The 18904-nt window shown below is 37.8% G+C and overlaps 1 protein-coding gene across 1 annotated transcript; it reads left to right on the top strand.

The window, feature by feature from the left end:
- Positions 1-2075: 2075 nt before the first annotated feature.
- On the top strand, positions 2076-18638 carry LOC118822925 (NACHT, LRR and PYD domains-containing protein 12-like; the record flags this gene model as incomplete). The annotated part of the gene is given in 8 exon segments (XM_036592254.1): positions 2076-2351; positions 5250-5324; positions 7922-9678; positions 9680-9708; positions 10721-10894; positions 14653-14829; positions 16635-16811; positions 18443-18638. Coding segments are annotated over 8 exon segments (2724 nt in total), but the record flags the coding sequence as incomplete, so codon positions are not given.
- Between the last annotated feature and the right edge of the window lie 266 nt (positions 18639-18904).

Genomic DNA, 18904 nt, shown 5'->3' with positions numbered 1-18904 from the left:
TACATGGTTAAACACACATTCAGCAGTTTGCAAAGCATTAGGTAGTTGGGTGAATAGAATAAAATGTACACCTTTGGAAAATCGATCAACCACAGTTAGACAGTGTAACGATCAGAAACAGGCAAATCAGTGACAAAATCTAATGCAATATGCGACCAGGGACAAGAAGGTACGGGCAACGGCATCAGTTTGCCAACGGGCAACATACATGTGGTTTTGCATTGCGAGCAAGTGGAACAGGATGCTACAAACCGATGAATATCGGCAACCATGCTCTCCCACCAGTATTTTGATGACAACAACTGGTGAGTGCGAGTTTATTCCGGATGACCCGAGGTGAGAGAAGAAAGAGCCCAGGTAATAAGACGATCTCAAAACAGAATAGGCACGAACTTTTTATCACTAGGGCATGAGGTAGGCAGTGCATTGTGATTGTTATACTCATCATTTTCAGAATCTATTTCTGAAAAAATCAAAATGTCATCAATATATGCGATCACGAATTTCCCCAACATGTCTCTGTGTACATCATTAATAAAGGATTGGAACACACAGGGGGCTTTTCTGAGGCCGGATGGCATAACAAAGTACTCATAGTGCCCCTTAGTGGTGAGCCTTTTTAATTCTAATCAGATTATAAGATTGGTGAAAATCTTGGCTCCCCGCAACTGCTCAAGGGCGACAGGTACCAAAGGAAGAGGATCAGGATAGGCTTTAGTAATGTTATTCAACCCTCTATAGTCAATACATGGACGAAGCCCTCCATCTTTCTTTTGCACAAAGAAAAGTCCTGCAGTGGCCGGGGATGTGGAGGGATGAATGAACCCTTGCTAGCCCCCTTTTACCCTGTTCTTCAGAGATCAGGACCCCCATGGACCCTCACACAGTAGGTACTATTTGGGTAGTGGATCATACTTAGCACTGCAGTAACTGATGTGGTGGCGATGTGTTAGTGTGTGTTGTGCTGGTATGAGTGGATCAGGCACAGCAGTGCTGCTGGAGGGTCCATGGGAGGTCCTGACCACTGAAGAACAGGGTAAAAGGGGGGGTAACAAAGCATGCAGAGAAACAGATGGACTACAGTCTGTAATTGTCGAAGTACAAAGTGCACCTATATAGTAAGTGGAGCTGATAAAATGGACAATGAGCGTAGAAACAAGGAGGTGGTCTTAATGTTATGCGTGATATATATATACACACATCATGACTTTACTGGTGGGGGACATTTAGAATTTAGACAAGTTACATGATACAGTCATATAAAGACTAATGATACACAGACATTAATGAATAGTAGTATACATCATGATCATTACATACTGTCTTTTTTGTGGCACATGATTGCTGATTAAATAAAATCTTTTTAATAAATGATTAAAAAGAGTGCATGAAACTGAGTCCCGCCCTTGTCATGTAATTGTAATGAAACTTCTAATAATCCATTAATCATGAAACATTGACACAATGTGAAAGGCATCAAAAAATCAATATAAAGAATATCATGTCATAAAAAAAATTGTTCGACAGCAAAGCCATTTAGTTTCCTGCAGATTAGTGTAGTAATTATTAGCCTAGAATTTGTGTTAACCTACATCATCTCCATTAGACATGTATTACATAAAAGGTTAATTAATATATTTAGTCATGTATTAATTAACAGATTGAGTTGGAATTATGTTAATAATTAATGATTACCTTTATTAATGGTTTTTCATATTTGATTCAGTTCTTTATTAACGTGTACACTTCATTATTTCCAGATGTGTTAAGTATTAATCCATGCTTATGTATGGACCAGTATTCTAAAGTGTTACCGAACAGGTGCCTTGGCATAAAATGTAGACTACAATGTATTTTTCTTTGCATTCCACATTTCCACATGCATCACAAAGTAAAAGTGTACAAGGTGACAAACTCTATAAATGATAATTTATTTATTTATAGTTTATTTTTTCTATGTAGCACATCCTTCTAAATTCCCCAAATTACAGGAAGTTCTTGCTTAAGAAATGATACTCACTTCACATTTTTTGACAGAGGAAGTGCTGCAGTTTCTCCTGTGGTGACAAACCTATTTAGTCAGTCAGTCCAAGTGAAATGTTCAGCAGCATGTTTAGTAACGAAAACGTCACATATAACCTTAAGAGAAAAGTAAGAGAGATGTGCTTAATTTACTCTCTGGCTTGATGACCAAAGGCCTTTCCGGTAAAAGATGGAGGTTCAGACTCCAGATCACAGAGCTCCTGTCCAGACCAACATCACAGCTCAGACAGGAGGAACCGCCTGTGCTCCTGTGATCGATGGAAACACTGTTCAAGGATCGCTGACAGTTATAAACAACATATATGGAGGTGAGTGATAAAGTCTGAGACGTCTGAGCTTTTAAGTTAAAGAGTCTGTTTACATTAAAGTTTATTAGAACCTGTATTATACAGAGATACAGAGAAGAGTGGGGCACATTTTGTTTTTTGTTGAATAATGTCTAATAAGATTTAAGCTGGAATAATCACATTTTTATACAAGCAACATAAACATCTCTTCTACAAACAAACACTAGAACTTTGTTTCTAGCTCCTAGCGTTTATGTACAACTCCACCAAAAATGACAGGAAGTGCAGTGTTACAAATTACCCCTTTGTTTACTGAAGGTGTCTGACCTGTACCGCTGTGAAAGAACTAACCCCGCAGTACAGAGGCTGTACTTAAGCCCAGCTGCACTTGCTGTGAGCTTGTCAGCTGCTTCAAAATGGTGCTACATTGTAGGAAACAAGATGGTGATGAAAGTAATATAAGGTTGGATTTTGTGATTTACACAAACAGCTCAGTAACCAAAAAAACTTCTGTTGAAAAAAAATACTTACATGCCCTGAAAACACTCGTTGGTGCAAATTTCTTTGAAATACTGACAAATTGCTCTGAATTTTGGCAGAAGACTGTGGCTAGGAAATATGGTAATGTGCCCAAGAAGCACACACTGGTTTACCTTGTATAACAATGTAAAAAGTCTGTGCTAAATTGTGCCGTGCATTAGGTTGTTCCCTGGCTCCCCTAGATAATGCGTTGAGGTGGTGTACCTAGATTTGTTCTACTGATTACTATTATCAGAGATTAACAAGTTATATCTACTCTCATTATTGTACTTAAGTACATTTTTTCCTTCAAATGTTACTTTTTGAGTATAGTTAAATCACAGTACTTTTACTTTTACTTTTACGTGACTTAATGTCTAAATTAAAAAAAATAAATAAATTAAGAAAAAACTGAAATACTGATTCTTGGTACTAAAACTCAGAGAAAGCTTCTTTGTGAGAAGCTGGGCTCATAAGCTTCATATACCAAACCCAAAGTAGGAGACATGGGTGTGATCTGTGTGTAATCTCAAAAGTTCAGCCTTTTCTTTCTCAGAGCGATGCAGAGAGTTCATGCATTTGTTATAGCAGAGTTGATAATTGTCAATCCATCCTCTACAACTCAAACAAAATGCAGCAGCATTGAGCGGAGTTGAGCTTATGTCAGTATAAATGTATTATTATTGTGTAATATACCAAATAATTTGTCTTTTAGTCAAATAATCCAATTTTTAAGGTGAAGCTGAAAAAAAGATATATATAAAAATTAATAATGCAGGGCCTTTCTGACCTATTTTATTGGAAACACATGAACTAGGAAGACTTTATAATAATATTATAATATAATCATTTAATTATAAAATGCATATAGTAGTGCTTGATGAAGATACCTTCACTTTATAAGCAGTTTATCTGATTACCACTACAAAAAATGCTTTAATTTTTTAAAGTAAGTAAGCTGTTCACTGTTAAATGATCAATACACTACTTAAAAACCCAATTTCTGCAGTGCACTGCTATAAAAACATCATATAAACAATTTATTACTGTAAACATATGGTCAGTTCATGCTGGTGTTTGGTTTACTCTATTAGTTCCCCTTGTGGAAAATCTTCACTCTGCAAATTGAATAATAACCAGAATAAGTTCCTTATCATTGGCATCTAATCATATTGAGAAGTTTTATTTGGAAAATAATAAAAAGCATAGATCTCAGCAGATATGTGGAAGGTGTGTTTGGCAGCTGATAATAAATCACTTTTCTTTAGTTCATTCAAAAACGAATGAAGATTTTGAAAAAAAAAGGTATGTTCTATGTGTGTGGGGGTAACATTCTCACTTTTTGTACATTGAGATTACAGCTCTGAGACAAAAACTGTAGGATTATCTAGTTCATTGAGGTCAACAGCCATGCAAATACAATATAGTTAAAAACATCACTGCCCTTTAGGGATTTTACCTTATTTGTTAAAAAAAAAACTGTGCTTGCCAAACTGAAAGATCAATATTGTTACGGAGCGGAAGAGAGGGGAACCCAAGTGCAGAGAGGAAAACCTGTGAGAAAGGGTCTTAAATAAATTAATGAGGTGATTGAGCATGTTGGGGTGAGGTGGCTCAGAGCCAGGCTCAAACTGCCGAGGTACTGAATGGCGGCCCGAGGAGTTACTGCTGCGCCACACAGGACAGGCGAAAACAGGAAAAACACCTCAACGAATGGGAATAAAAAATGGTGGGAAAGGGCAAATTAAGGGGATGCTAAAACCAGCGTGTTCAAACAAAAGCTGAGATAGAAAAAAGTAAAATAAAAGACATTTCCTCTGTGATTATGAGATGAAGATCAGCCTTATATTTTTGCTCTTTGAGGAACAAACACCTTTTGTATGGCTTGGAGCCATTTCTTCCTCAAACCTTCTTTTTGGCTTTTAAGTAGTTTTGGGACAATTTATTCTTTTTTAGCCCTCTTTTTTGTTTTGGGGGCAATTTCTCTTTTTTCTGCCCTCTTTTCTTTTCTTTTTTGTATAAATACCCACCTGGGTTAATTACCGAACTGGTCACCCCTCTACAAAGGTGTGACAAAGGGCTGCTGTTTGCCACGGCCTTAAGGAGTCCACAGGTGAACCAGGTTGGGCCTAATCAGCCTGATGGCTTCTGGGAATTGGAGTTCCCTGAACTTGTGGCACCTCCTGTGGCTGGACCCTTACAAATATGGTAGACATCTTCTTTTCAGACCCAAAAAGTAATAATTATTAATCATCAACAATTATAAATCCAATACATATAAATAGAAACCATTCTAAAAACTCTATCTAGCCACCAGTGAATGTGTTAATGATTTTTTATGAACATGATAAACACAGAAAGTGTTACCAAGTCCTGATTTTCTATTTATCACCCCTCCAGCTCAGAAAGCTCCCACTTCCAGCAGCAGCTCAGTTCAGGCTGGATGCTCTCCCGGTGCTTCTGCTCTCACTGAAGGTAAGTCTGAATGTGTGTATCTAGACACTACTGCTCATTTACTAGTTGATCACTGCACTGTTTAGTAAATAGTTTATTGTTTGAGCATGTTTTCCACTGCACTGAGCTCACGGTACAGAAAAAATGGAATGCATGTGATTGAGAAGTCTACTAGACATTTATTACAGAGTAATAAACCAAAATATTTGTTATTGATTCATGATCACTAGTAAGTCCTAATAAGAGCTCCTAGAATCCCCCTCAGTTGTCACAGCTGGGGCATACTTTCCACAATATTAAAAGCCAAGGTCTATTTATGGTGCATACTTACATAAAGTATAGATGGTACATATTTACATACATACTCACTATTTTTGTTTGAGTACCCATAGTCTAATTACACACTGCTGAAGTTTTTCTGAAGTGAAAAGAAGTTTACACCACTTCTGTATGGAATGAACCTTAATATGATTTAATTCCTGGCAATTTTAACACAATTATTGTTTATTTGCTGAATTTAATACATTGAAAAAATAATAAACCATAAAATTTCGCATGTACATATTTTTGAACAATGCAGGGTTTTATTTTGGATAGTACTAGTAAGAATCCCTTTGGCTGAAATCAAACCTTCCAAAGGTTTTTGGAGCCCTCTAACAATCTTTCTGTTCCTGATAATTCTTGATTTACAGCATGTTTAAGATCAAACCAGATATTATTTTTAAATAATATTCAAGGATGATGAAGGTAATTTCAGAAGATTAAGGTTAACATAGTTTATATTACATACCTTTTGCGATTGTAATAGGTGGCCATATTTATGCACATTCCACATTTTACTTAAGAAATCAAGGAAGTGTGTAACTTGACCTGGGCTCCCCAAACTTTCACATACAAGTCTATACTGCTGTAACAGTTCGTCAGAAACCAGACGCTCATGGATTAAAAGGGCAAAAGGTGTTTTAATAGGGCTAGGCAGATGCGTGGTCAAAAAGCAGGCGTGGGTCAAATCCAAAAGACAAACCAAAAACAAAGCGGTGATCATATCACCGAGCAGACAAAGTCAAAAAGGGCAAGGCAAAAACGAAGTCAAAAAACAGGCAAAGGTCCAAAAACACAGATCAGCAAAGACAGGCAACAGTACAAAAGGGCAAAGGCAAAAGGCAAAGTCAAATAATGAAACAATGGTCAAAAACGTACAGCAAATAACACTTGGAAAAACCGCTCAGTATGTTTGTGAAGAAGCAATACCTTGCAAAGAGCTAAACTAAAGCCCGGGCTTAAAAGCTAATCTAACTAAGTCATATGACTGTAAACACAGGTGCAAACATTTAGTATTCGGGTGAGTACGACCTCTGATAGGAGCGTGTGATCTCTTCAGAGGTCATGTGATTCCCCACAGCATTGTGGTTAATGCAGTCCGCTGAGTTTTCTGAGTCAGAGGGAAGTTGCGTAGTCACGTGATCCTCCTGAGGGTTCTGGGGAATGAAGTCCAAGTTGTCTTGTGACACGCGTCGACGTGTCACAACTGCAGTTATGTTTATAGAACTGTTATGTTTCCCCTTCACAGATTTCGTAGCCAGGTTTTTTGTCTTGGTGGTGTCCTATTTCTGTAATGTTTTTTTATCATCCCCTCACACTTTCTATATCATGCAAGCCACCACTCATAGCACAAAACAAAGGAGGAAAAAAAGCAGCAGCTTATTAAATCGGCAAACACTCACCATCAGCAAGGTTAGTCTTAGTAAGCTAACTGACTAGCAAGGCATACTTTGCAACAAGTTTTTTTTCTTATTTGCTTATTTGCTTATTTTTTCTTATTAAATAATTGCTTTTTTCTGTCTGTAGGACTTGGTATAGTGTCTTTCTTTTTGCTGGTGTCAGTCATGTTGTCTTTAGCATGTTAACATTTACTTATATGACATTTAGAAGAGTGACTTACAAAAGTGCTTTTTTTTCAATCAGAGAATGTATATTAGCTAGACCAAAATAGGTCCAAAATACCCTTAAACTAAGGCACTGCCAGAAACAACAGGCAGTGCTGAAACATGAAAAGAAAGCCACAAACTACAGTAGTAAAACACAAGCTTTAAATGCTTTACAAAGAGATGGGTATTCAGTCAATGATTGAAGACAGTCAGGGAGGGACTGTCCAGACAGCCAGCAGAAGTCTTTTTCACTACTTGAGTGCCACGACAGAGAACAGTCTTAATGCTGGCCTTCCATGTGTTTTGAAGAATGGCAGGTCAAGCCTAGCTGTACTTGAAACTTGAACTGCAGTTCAAGTGTTGAAGTTTTGACAGCTGTAATTGGGTAGGGAGGTATTTTTGGTTTTCTATGAAAGCATCAAAGTTTTAAATTTGATGTGGGCAACTCCTGGAATTTCCTTGATATCTCTAATCACATGCACAATTGCTTTGCCTTTTTGTTCTCTTTAAACACTGTCTTCATGGCTTTAAAACTGCATTCTTAAAACTGGTTTATGATCAGTTTTTAACAACAAATTTTTTGTTAATGCAAGATATATTTGTGTATAAAATGTGACAGTTTGATGGCAGTAACCGTGAAACCTAACATCAACATTTCCAAAAGATTTTTGCTGTCTGTTTTCTTACCAGAATACATCACTGTGTGTAAACAAACACACAAATCTGAACTGGAGAAGACATTTAGAAGTATAAATGAAGGGGTGTTACATGATGGAAACTCAACACTTCTGAATAAGATTTACACAGAGCTCTACATCACAGGGGGTGGGAGTGGAATGGTCAATAGTGAACATGAGGTGAGACAGATTGAAACAACATTCAGGAGACAATCAAAAGAAGAGACACCAATCAAATGCAATGACATCTTCAAACCCATACCTGGAGAAGACAAACCCATCAGAACTGTGTTGACAAGAGGAATTGCTGGAATTGGAAAAACAGTCTCTGTGCAGAAATTCATTCTGGACTGGACTGAAGGAAAAGAGAATCAGAATGTCGCCTTCATATTTCCACTTCCTTTTAGGGAACTTAATTTGATAAAGGAGAAAAAGCTCAGCTTGATCGATCTTCTTCATCTCTTTTTTCCTCAAATCAAACAAATTCGATTAATAGACTTAATAAACTGTGCCTCCTGCACAATCATGTTCATCTTAGATGGTCTGGATGAGTGTCGACCTCCACTACATTTAGAAAAAAATGAGATTTTATCTGATGTAACAGAATCAGCCTCAGTAGATGTTCTACTGACAAACCTCATAAGGGGAAAGCTGCTCAGTTCTTCTCTTCTCTGGATAACTACTCGACCAGCAGCAGTCAGTCAGTCCCTTCTTCAGTATATTAATCAGGTAACAGAAATACGAGGGTTCAGTGACCCTCAGAAAGAGGAATACTTCAGGAAAAAAATCAGTGATCAGAGACTTACTGAAAAGATCATTGCACACATAAAGTCGTCAAGAAGCCTCTACATAATGTGCCACATACCAGTCTTCTGCTGGATTTCAGCCACTGTCCTAGAGGAGATGTTGAGTGAAACAGAAAGTGAAGAGATCCCCAAGACTCTGACTCAAATGTTCACACGCTTCCTGATCTTTCAGATCAAACAGAGAAGAATAAGTGACATTAATCCTCATCGGACCAGAAATATTATCCTGGCACTGGGAAAACTGGCTTTCCATCAGCTCAAAAATGGCAACATAATCTTCTATGAGGAAGACCTGAGAGAGTGTGGCATTGATGTCAGAGAAATGTCAGTGTACTCAGGAGTCTGTACTCAGATCTTCAGAGAAGAATCTGCACTGCACCTGGAGAAAATGTTCAGCTTTATTCATCTGACTGTTCAGGAGTTTCTTGCAGCTTTATATGCATTTTTTTCATTCATCTCTGACCACAGAAATGTGCTGCTGGAGCAAGCCACTGGATGTTTTGCTTTCTTCAAAAAGCCACAAACGTTTGCCTTCCTCAGATGTGCAGTGGACAAGGCTTTAAAGAGTGAGAATGAACACCTGGACCTTTTCCTCCGCTTCCTGCTGGGCTTCTCACTGGAATCCAATCAGACTCTCTTACGAAGGCTACTTCCAGAACCAAGAAAGAGCTCACACAGTAAAGAGCAAATAGTCAGGTATATCAAAAAGAAGATCAGGGAGAATCCCTCTGCAGAGAAATCCATCAACCTGTTCCACTGTCTGAATGAACTGAATGATCAGTCTCTAGTACAGGAAGTACAAAAGTACCTGAACAGAAGAGATGGCAGTGGTTTCAGCGGAACTAAGCTCTCTCCTGCTCGGTGGTCAGCTCTGGTGTTTGTGTTACTGAACTCAGAAGAGGAGTTAGATGAGTTTAACCTGAGAAAGTACGACCCATCAGAGGAATGTCTTCAGAGACTGCTAGCCAGTGGTCAAAGCATCCAGAAAAGCAGTGTAAGTATTTTCATTAATAAATATTTCACTGTTTCACTATTTGTAGAGATGGTAAGGACCATGTTCGTAGATGATATGTGCTGTGAAAATGTATGGTCCCTTGAATGCTCTGTCCTAGGTGCATGTAGGTCTGTGCATTTGTGTTTTACAATAGTGTACACTTTTAGCCATCAAAATGTGAAATTTAGGTATTTTGCAAATGAACAGCATTGTTATTTTGCTGCCTGGCACTGACTGGCTAATCAAAATTGGACATCTGCCAGTTCAGCTGTAAGGAAATCTTAGTCTGACAGAGCCATAAAAAAATTAATGAGCTGTTCACCCTAGTACACCAGTTCAACACCAGATGGCAAGACAAAAACATAGCAAAAGACTCATACCAGCACAGCACACTAACATTCCACCACCACACCAGTGTCACTGCAGTGCTGAGAAAGATCCACCACCCAAATAATACCTGCTCTGTGGTGGTTCTATGGGGGTGCTGACCATTGAAGAACAGAATTACAGTAGAACTGTAGAATTACACAGTGCACCTAAATGTTAGGTGGAGCTGATACATGGACAATGGGTGTAGAAATAAAGAGGTGTTTTTTTAAGTGGTCATTCAGCATATATGCTTTCTATTTTGTGGCCTGAAATAGTTGCTCCAATTGTTCCTCTAATTGTTGGTCATTGTAGTCATGGGCTGGAAGTAAGGGAACCAGCTCTGTGACCAGAAGGTTGCTGGTTCAATCCCCTGAGCTGACAGTACATGACTGAAGTGCCCTTGAGCAAGGCACCTAACCCCCAACTGCTGTGGATAGGGCTACCCACCACTCCGGGCAAGTGTGGTCACTGCCACCTAGTGTGTGTCCATTACCTAGTGTGTATGTGGTGTTTCACTGCACAGACGGGGTCAAATGTGGAGGTGAAATTTCCCTGTTGTGGGACTAGTAAGGGTCACTTAATAAATATTGTGTGTGTGTGTGTGTTGAGCTGTAAGTGTGAGAAGTTTTTCTTCTCTCTGTAGGCTGGATCACTGCAGTATTACAGAGGAAGGCTGTGTTGCTCTGGTTAAAGCTCTGAAATCAAACCCCTCAAATCTGAGAGAGCTGGATCTGAGCTGGAATAATCCTGGATATTCAGGAGTAAAGGAGCTCTCTGATCTACTGAAGGATCCACATTGCAAACTGGAGAAACTACAGTGAGTTACTGATTATCTCAGTATATCCCAGGCCTGATCAATGTAAAAAGTTTTTGATAGCCCTGTCAAAAAAGTAGCCCCTGATCAAATTACATTATATGTTTTGCTCATGTTCTGTGTGATTAACACATCCTCAGAGAACACACATCTGCACATTTTAATGCACTTTTAATAAAAAGAATAAAACAAATTATTTTTTAATTAGGCAAAAATAATAATAATAATAATGATAATAAAACTGTGAACTAAAATCTTATATTTATGCCTGTTAATTGTTGCTTGTTTTTGCAATTAGGTATGTATATATTAGTAAGGGCTTCTTGACAGCTACACATCCTTTCATACCCATAGTGGAAGGATAGAAAGTAACACCTGTGGATGTTTTCAGATCTGAAGCAGTTTGATTTGTGCTGTTTGTCTGATGGGGGGGGGCTGTTTTTGGTCTACCAGGTCCTGCAGGTGGTTGGGGTCCCATTTTCTCTGTAGTTTTTAATTACTTACTGAACTCTTGTTTTGAAAACTCCTCGTTCATTGCTTTTTTTTCTTTCATTCCCTCTTGCTTGTCCAAGTATTGACACCTGTTTTTGTTAATTAATATAGTTAATAATATAGGTAATAATTAATATTAGTATACAATTAATATTTAATTAATATTATCAAGTTTGACCGAGAGTTTGCTCAATTTTAATATGTGAAACACTGATAAGATGTCTAGGTTAAAGATTTTACCAGTACTTAAATTAATTAGAATGGGCCTCTGTGCAATATTTTTCGTTAGTGAGATCAAAGTCAGATTTAAAACTGATGAGGCCCTATCAAAATTACTAGGCCAAATGATGTTTCGCGAACAAGGCAACTATTTCAAGATCATACAATACACTATACTCAGCTGGTGTTCTGGTCCACAACAAGATATTAGCATAAACAAGCTTTAGATATTTATCAAAAATACAGGCTACAAAGCTAAGCTGAGGGCTAAAAATAAAAATCTAAATGCCTTTTATTGGGTGACAGCAACCAATTAGGCAACAAAAACAAACAGAAAAACCTGACCTTGGGCAAATATCCAGATTATAGCTCTTAGTGAGCAAAGGCCACCTCAATAAATGCTGGTTGACATTAAACATTCTCTTAAAAAACAGCAGAGAATTATCGTCACTGTACACAATAGCATTTGGAGAGCTCAAACAGACAGAAATCTCAATCTGTTGTAATCAATATAACAAAGCTAGAGTCTTTTTTCTCAATAGCAAAGTAATTTGACTGAGAATGGGTGAACCTTTTAGAAAAAAGTTTTGACTGGGTGGTTGATCTACTATTGTGTCCTCTTGCAGTAGGACAGCACCAATCCCAGTCCTATTGGCATCCATTTCAAATTATCTTCTGTGAGGAGTCGGATCATTAAATGTGGCATTGTCTTGGGTCCCTCTTCACTTAAGCTCTACTCCTGCCATCTCTGGTACCTCCACAGAAGCAGGAGAGCTGGTGTACTTATTAAGATGAGACTGATAATGTCTTCCTGGCACCTTTGACATCAGTTTCATAGACTATTGCACAGGTCTGGCAAAGGCTGCAGGCCCCTCTGGGCTTTTCATCATGACACCACCAGCACCAAAACCCATGCTCCCATTGGAGGCCTATGATTGAATAAGTGGCTCTTCCCATTTCCCTAATTAAATTTCCATACAATTAACATACTTAGTCCTTCCAAATTGTGCTGTATACAGTAAGCAAAATCTTGCTTTACTGAATGTAAGTTCACTACCAATCATTTACAACAGAACATAAGCTTGATTCTAGATTTTTAACTTACATGTACATGAAAACATAACAGCTTTACTTGAGATTGAAAACTAATTTAACACTCGGACACAGGTATTCAATGCAGATGCAAGTTTAATTATGTTTAAAATCCAAACATCAAACACCAACTTAAAAGGGAAAGAGCAGCAAAAAACTAAAAGGCAAAATACAGATCCAATACAGGCAGAAATTTCCAAAATTGGACACAAGTAAAAAATGGCTCAAAAATGAAAAAGTGACAATACTTTGCAAGGAGTGCAGGCAAGAATCTGTGTATAAGAAGGCTGAGTAATGAAGAAAAATGAATCTGGTGTCTGAAAGTGGAAGGGCCAACTATCAATGATCCAGGGAAGCTGATCTCTGACAGGTAGTTCTGCCTGAGGGCATGACAGAACCCTCTCCTTATGCATGTCTAGCAGTGCGGTGGGGCAGCCCTGAGGTCTAGGAGTGGGTCAATCGGGCCTGTGACCATGAAAATCTATGATTATGGATGGGTCCAGGATGTCAGAGGCTGGACCTTAGCACCACTTCTTGGGGCCATACCCCTCCCTGTCCACTAGATATTGGATGCACCCCTCTTTGCTGAGAGTGAAGGATGAAATTAACTCTGTAAGTAGTGATTCCATCAATGTCCAACAAAGGAAGTGGAGCCACTTGGGGGAGGCATCATATAGTGGACCAGGGATCTTCAGCCTGAGGATGGAGACATGAAAGCTGGGTGAGACTTTATAATGGGGGAGCAACTGCAAACAGTAAATCAACTGGTTGATTCATCATTTGTCCACCTGCTTTTTCTGGTGACATTCAGCCAGACTGAGACGGGCATGGGTTTATTTCCAAGCCCATTTCCTGCACTCAAACCACTCATTCTCTGCAAGAGCCTCAGACCTGACAGCATTTGAGGGGAATACCAGTGTTTGGTAATCTTGGCATCATCAGAAAGACTAGGTGCACTAGGTACTACTGCATCCAGGCATTGAGAACAAACCTTAAAAACAGAGCTGAGTTCAGTTAGTTGTTGCATTATTTGTATGACTTTACTATGGTCAGATCCTACCTCAGATAAACTGCTGCATCCATTGTGGTTAGATATTCTGTAACACTTGGACACAAGTATACAATGCAGAGTTTAATGATGTTTAAAATACAAACAATAAACACTATCTTAAACAAGCAACTGGAGAATGGCAGAAGCAGCATAGAGCAAATGGGTAAAATCCAGATCAATTTCAAACACAGGCAGAAATCCTAAAAAACAGAAAAATGTATCCAAGTGAAAACTCTTCAGGAATGACACAGGGAGAGGTAATACCTCACAAGGGGTGAGAGTGTATAAGTAGGCTGAGTAATGAAGAAACATGATATCACAGGCACGTTCAATCTCAAAATGTTTTGCATCCCTTTTTGCCATGGCTTCCTGGTTGAACAACATGTTTTGTCCAAATGATTTGAAACGAGCTTTGAGGTACATTTTCTCTCATTTGATAGGTGTGTCAGAGGTGTTACCCAATCAGCAGTGACATGCATATAAACACTGCCAAATTATAAAGGCAGTGCAAACAATAGATTCTAATAAAGTCCTCTACAAATGGGGCCATTGCAACTCAGTGTACACAACACCTGAAAACACTGTAAGACATGTTTCTTGTAAGTATTTTAGTGTAAATGTTTGTTTAATAGAATATGCTTGAACAAGTATGGCCTTTTCAGCTGCCATAGTTGCAATCCTTGCAAAATACAACAGTGTGTTCAACACACCACCGTTTCCATTTAAATAAACATTTTACTATGTTTTGTCAAGGCTAAATGCAGCCCAGATGTAGAAAAGGGGAGGGACCAACTATCAGTAGCTTGGGTAAGCTGATCCCTGATAGGTGATCCTGCCAGATGACTTAAAATAGGTGTGCATGTGTGTGTTATGCTGTAAGTGTGATGAGTTTTTCTTCTCTCTACAGCCTGGAAATGTGCAGTATTACAGGTCAAAGCTGTGCAGATCTGATTAAAGCTCTGAAATCAAACCCCTTATTACACTTGAGAGAGCTAGATTTAAGCTGGAATTATCCAGGAGAGTCAGGAGTAAAGGAGCTCTCTGATCTACTGAAGAATCCACACTGTAAACTGGAGACACTACAGTAAGTTACTCATATAACATCTGGAAATCCTTTTTCAGTACTGTGTGTTTGTATGTGTGACAGAGTAAGTAAAAGGGTGATTATATATGTGATAGCAACATTGACTAGTCGACTAGTCAAATAATACACACTGGTTTGTCTCTGTGGGCAGCTGTAAAGCCTAAAGTGCTTAATAATATTTCATTGTATACTGCTCGCTTATAAACCTTAAAATTTCAGTTAAGTATTCTGTAGTCTGATAAAAATTCATTCAATTTTTGTATTCAAATTTCATGTGGTGTAAATTGGTTACACTTTACAATAATGTTTACTTGTATTAAGTTAAGAATTTGTTGACATGCTCAATCAATACTATATCAATTATCCTTACCTAATATGAAGTAAACTAGATCAAAATCATGAATAGCCAAAAGACAAACATGAGTGACAAACTAAAGAGTGCATCCAAAGCGTTGTCCAAAAGAGAGAATTGATCATTGGAAAAAGATCATAAACACAGAAGACACAATCAGGAAAAGAATGTGCAGAATGCAACAGACAAGGTTGGCAATACTTCTCAAAGAGTGTTACAAACAGACAGAAACTCACCAACCCCGCTCTGTAACTTTATGTGGTCTTCCACTTCATAGCTGAGTTACTGTGACTTCTAAATGCTTCTACTTTTACATAATACTACTCACAGTTAATTGTTGAATATCTAAGAAGGAAGAAATTTCACAAACTGACTTATTAGAACAGTGGTGTCCTTTTAGTACCACTCTCGAATTCAGTGAGGTCTTTAGAATGACCCGTTCTTTTACAAATGTTTGTAAAGGCAGACTGCATGGCTAGGTGCTTGATTTTATACACCTGTGTCAATGAAACTGAATGAAACACCTGAATTCAAAGGTTAAGAGGTGTGTCCCAGCACTTATGTCAATATAGTGTACCTTTCCAAAAACCAACTTGAGCAGAAGTTAACATATCTAACATATCAGCTCAAAAAATACATACTGAGTAACTCTAGAACTGCAGTTACACTTTTTAATCCATTCAGCATCTATCAGTGCAGGAACTCAAGCTTGTATGATTGTATTCTTCTCTTTTAGGGTCCTTTTTGTTTAAAATAAAATGAAAATAAATTGAGAAGTGTGAGCAACAGTAAAGCAATGCAGGAGCTAAACCACCACAGCAGAATGAACCTAAACCACTACATTGTTGCCTGCATAATATTTATGCAATTTTACTTACTTATCCTTGTACTGCACATTTTTATGGTTCTCACTATATTTTATATATTTACTTCTTCTATTTATACATCTGTAAATAGCATACAGCAATACTTTTGCTGTTTTTTTGCTCTTGCTTTGTTCTTTACTGTGCTTTGCACTTACTGTGCTTTGCGATGTTGTGTTTGTGTTAACATTAGCATTGCTTAATATTAGTAAACATGTATTGTACAGTAGTACTTATAGTATCTGTATGAATTTAGTAACTCCTAAGTACCTGTGTAAATATAAAGGATTTTTTTCATGACACAAAAATAACAGTATGGGGCAGCAAATTGTCAAAACTTCCAGATTTAAAGGAAAAAAGTGGTTTACCAATCATTAATGTGAGGTTTTCTCATTTATTTGATACTAACTGCTTCAACAACACTGTTAAAAACATGGGATGCTGTGTAGTTTACAAACCAATATAGAACATTTATCTGGCTCAGAAAGTCTCAATATCTGCAGAACAGTTTGTTACCAGTGACCAGCAGTGAACAAAGTACAAATATCTAAAGCACTTACGTGAAAGTCATATTTTTCCTCTCTTTGCAGTCTGTCTGACTGCAGCATTACAGACACAGGATGTGTTGCTCTGGTTAACGCTCTGAAATCAAACCCCTCAACACACCTGAGAGAACTGAATCTGAACAACAATGAACTAAAGGATTCAGGAGCGAAGGAACTCTCTGATCTACTGAAGGATCCACTCTGTAAACTGGAGACACTAGAGTGAGTTACTGACTTACTGTCTACAAAAACAAAAAGTAATGTTTATCAGCATGCTTGCCTTTAACAGCAGAATATTGTAACAAAACAACAAAATGCCAAATAAAATAAATAATATAAACCACATAATATATTTTAATTGTTGAAACATACTCTCTCTCATATACACTTACACAGCATATCAGATGTGTGAGGTTTTTAAAGTGTTAAAGCTGCCTATCAGGTGGAACTGTTTTTTATGAGTTCAGAGTGCTATAAGGCCACCACACACTGGACACGTCAAGCCACACCACTTAGTGTTGTGTAGCAGGCACAGTAAAAAATACAGGTATGCTGCATAGAATATATTGCAGTGCATTTTCAAACTCTTGCCAGATCAATTTAATAAGTTTATTTCAACATTATTTATGAATTTATCCAGCTACAGTCAGGTCCTCAAGTATTTGGACAGTGATACAATTTTTGTAATATTGCCTCTGTTCACTACCACAATGGATTTTAAATGAGGAGTCGGGATGTGATTGAAGTGTAGAATTTTAGCTTTAATCCAAGGGGTTTAACAAAAATACTGCATTACCCATTTAAGAACTATGGCCATTTTGTACATTGTCCCTCCATTTTAACAGGCTCAAACATAATTGTACAATCTAACATTATAAATACAAGGATTATTTTTAATACTGGGATGCAAATCCTTTACAGTCAATGACTGCCAGAAGTCTGAAACCCATGAACATCACCACATGCTGAACTTCCTCCCTTGAGCTGCTTTGTCAGGCCTTTACTGCAGCTGCCTTCAGTTGCTGCTTGTTTGTGGCCCTTTTCTTGCCTTCAGTTTTGTCTTCAGTAAGTGAAAAGCATGCACAGTTAAGTTGAGGTCAAATGACTCAAATGGAAAAATCCATTTCTTTGACTTCAGAACTTGGGCTGCTTTTTGGGCATGTTTTAGGTTACTATACATCTACACTGTGAAGCACCGTACTATAGGTTTTGCAGCATTTGACTGAATCTGTGTAGAAAGTATAGCTCTATACACTTCAGAGTTCATCCTGCATCCTCTATCATCAGTCACATCATCAATGAACACCAATGATTAAATTCAAGATGCAAACCACTGATATCAATTAAGAACAGAAAGGCCAGATTAGACTTAGCTAGAAAACATCTAAAAAAAAGCCTGCTCAGTTCTGGAACAAGATTCTTTGGACAAGTAAAACCAAGATTAACTTGTACAAGAATGATAGGAAGTAGTCACGTGCTGATATCAAAATATAGGATCATGATAATTTTTTTGCCTTGTATCACGGTTTACAGTTATCACAGTATTGTGAAAAAAGTATGCATAAGAAGAAAAACAAACTTTGTTACAGTACACATTTGTAAGCTCATACACTAAAAGTATTGCATATCAGTAAAATTTTTTTGGGGAATTCTGTTGATTCATACTACTAATTACACTCGATTTATGTTTTTACATACCTAATGTATAATGTATACTCTAATACAGCAGTGTTTGTTAATACTGCTCCTGACAAAGAGCAGTGCGCAGTGAATCTATATTTTGATCCGGCATATCATTTTTCTCAAGTGCTTGCTGGGTCTTGTGAGGTAATTTTTTATACATCTCTCTTCAGGCTGGCTGTGTGCAGTATTACTGGGGAAGGCTGTGCTGCTCTGGCTAACGCTCTGAAATCAAACCCCTCATCACAGCTGAGAGAACTGAATTTAAACAAGAATTATCCAGGAGATTCAGCAGTAAAGCAGCTCTCTGATCTACTGAAGGACCCACACTGTAAACTGGAGAAATTAAAGTATGTTACTGTCTCCACACACACACACACACACACACACACACACACTCACACACAAAGTATCCGATGTGTAAGGTTTCTACAAGTTTTAAAGCTCCTTAGCAATCCTTATGAACTGCTTTTTTGTGTGAGATCACAATTTGCTTTAGAGTGAATGAGTATACAGAGACAAAAACAAGTTATCTTTATCTCCAAAAGCTCTCAAATAAAAAAATACTTAAAAATACAAAAAAACTAATATAGTAAAGGGTGAAAATGTTTTGAGCTTTAAACAAAACTAGTAAA

This window comes from Colossoma macropomum, unplaced genomic scaffold, assembly GCF_904425465.1.
Source record: "Colossoma macropomum unplaced genomic scaffold, Colossoma_macropomum, whole genome shotgun sequence".
NCBI lineage: Eukaryota > Metazoa > Chordata > Actinopteri > Characiformes > Serrasalmidae > Colossoma > Colossoma macropomum.
Note: the sequence above shows the minus strand (reverse complement) of the source record. Positions and strands in the feature narration are given on the sequence as shown.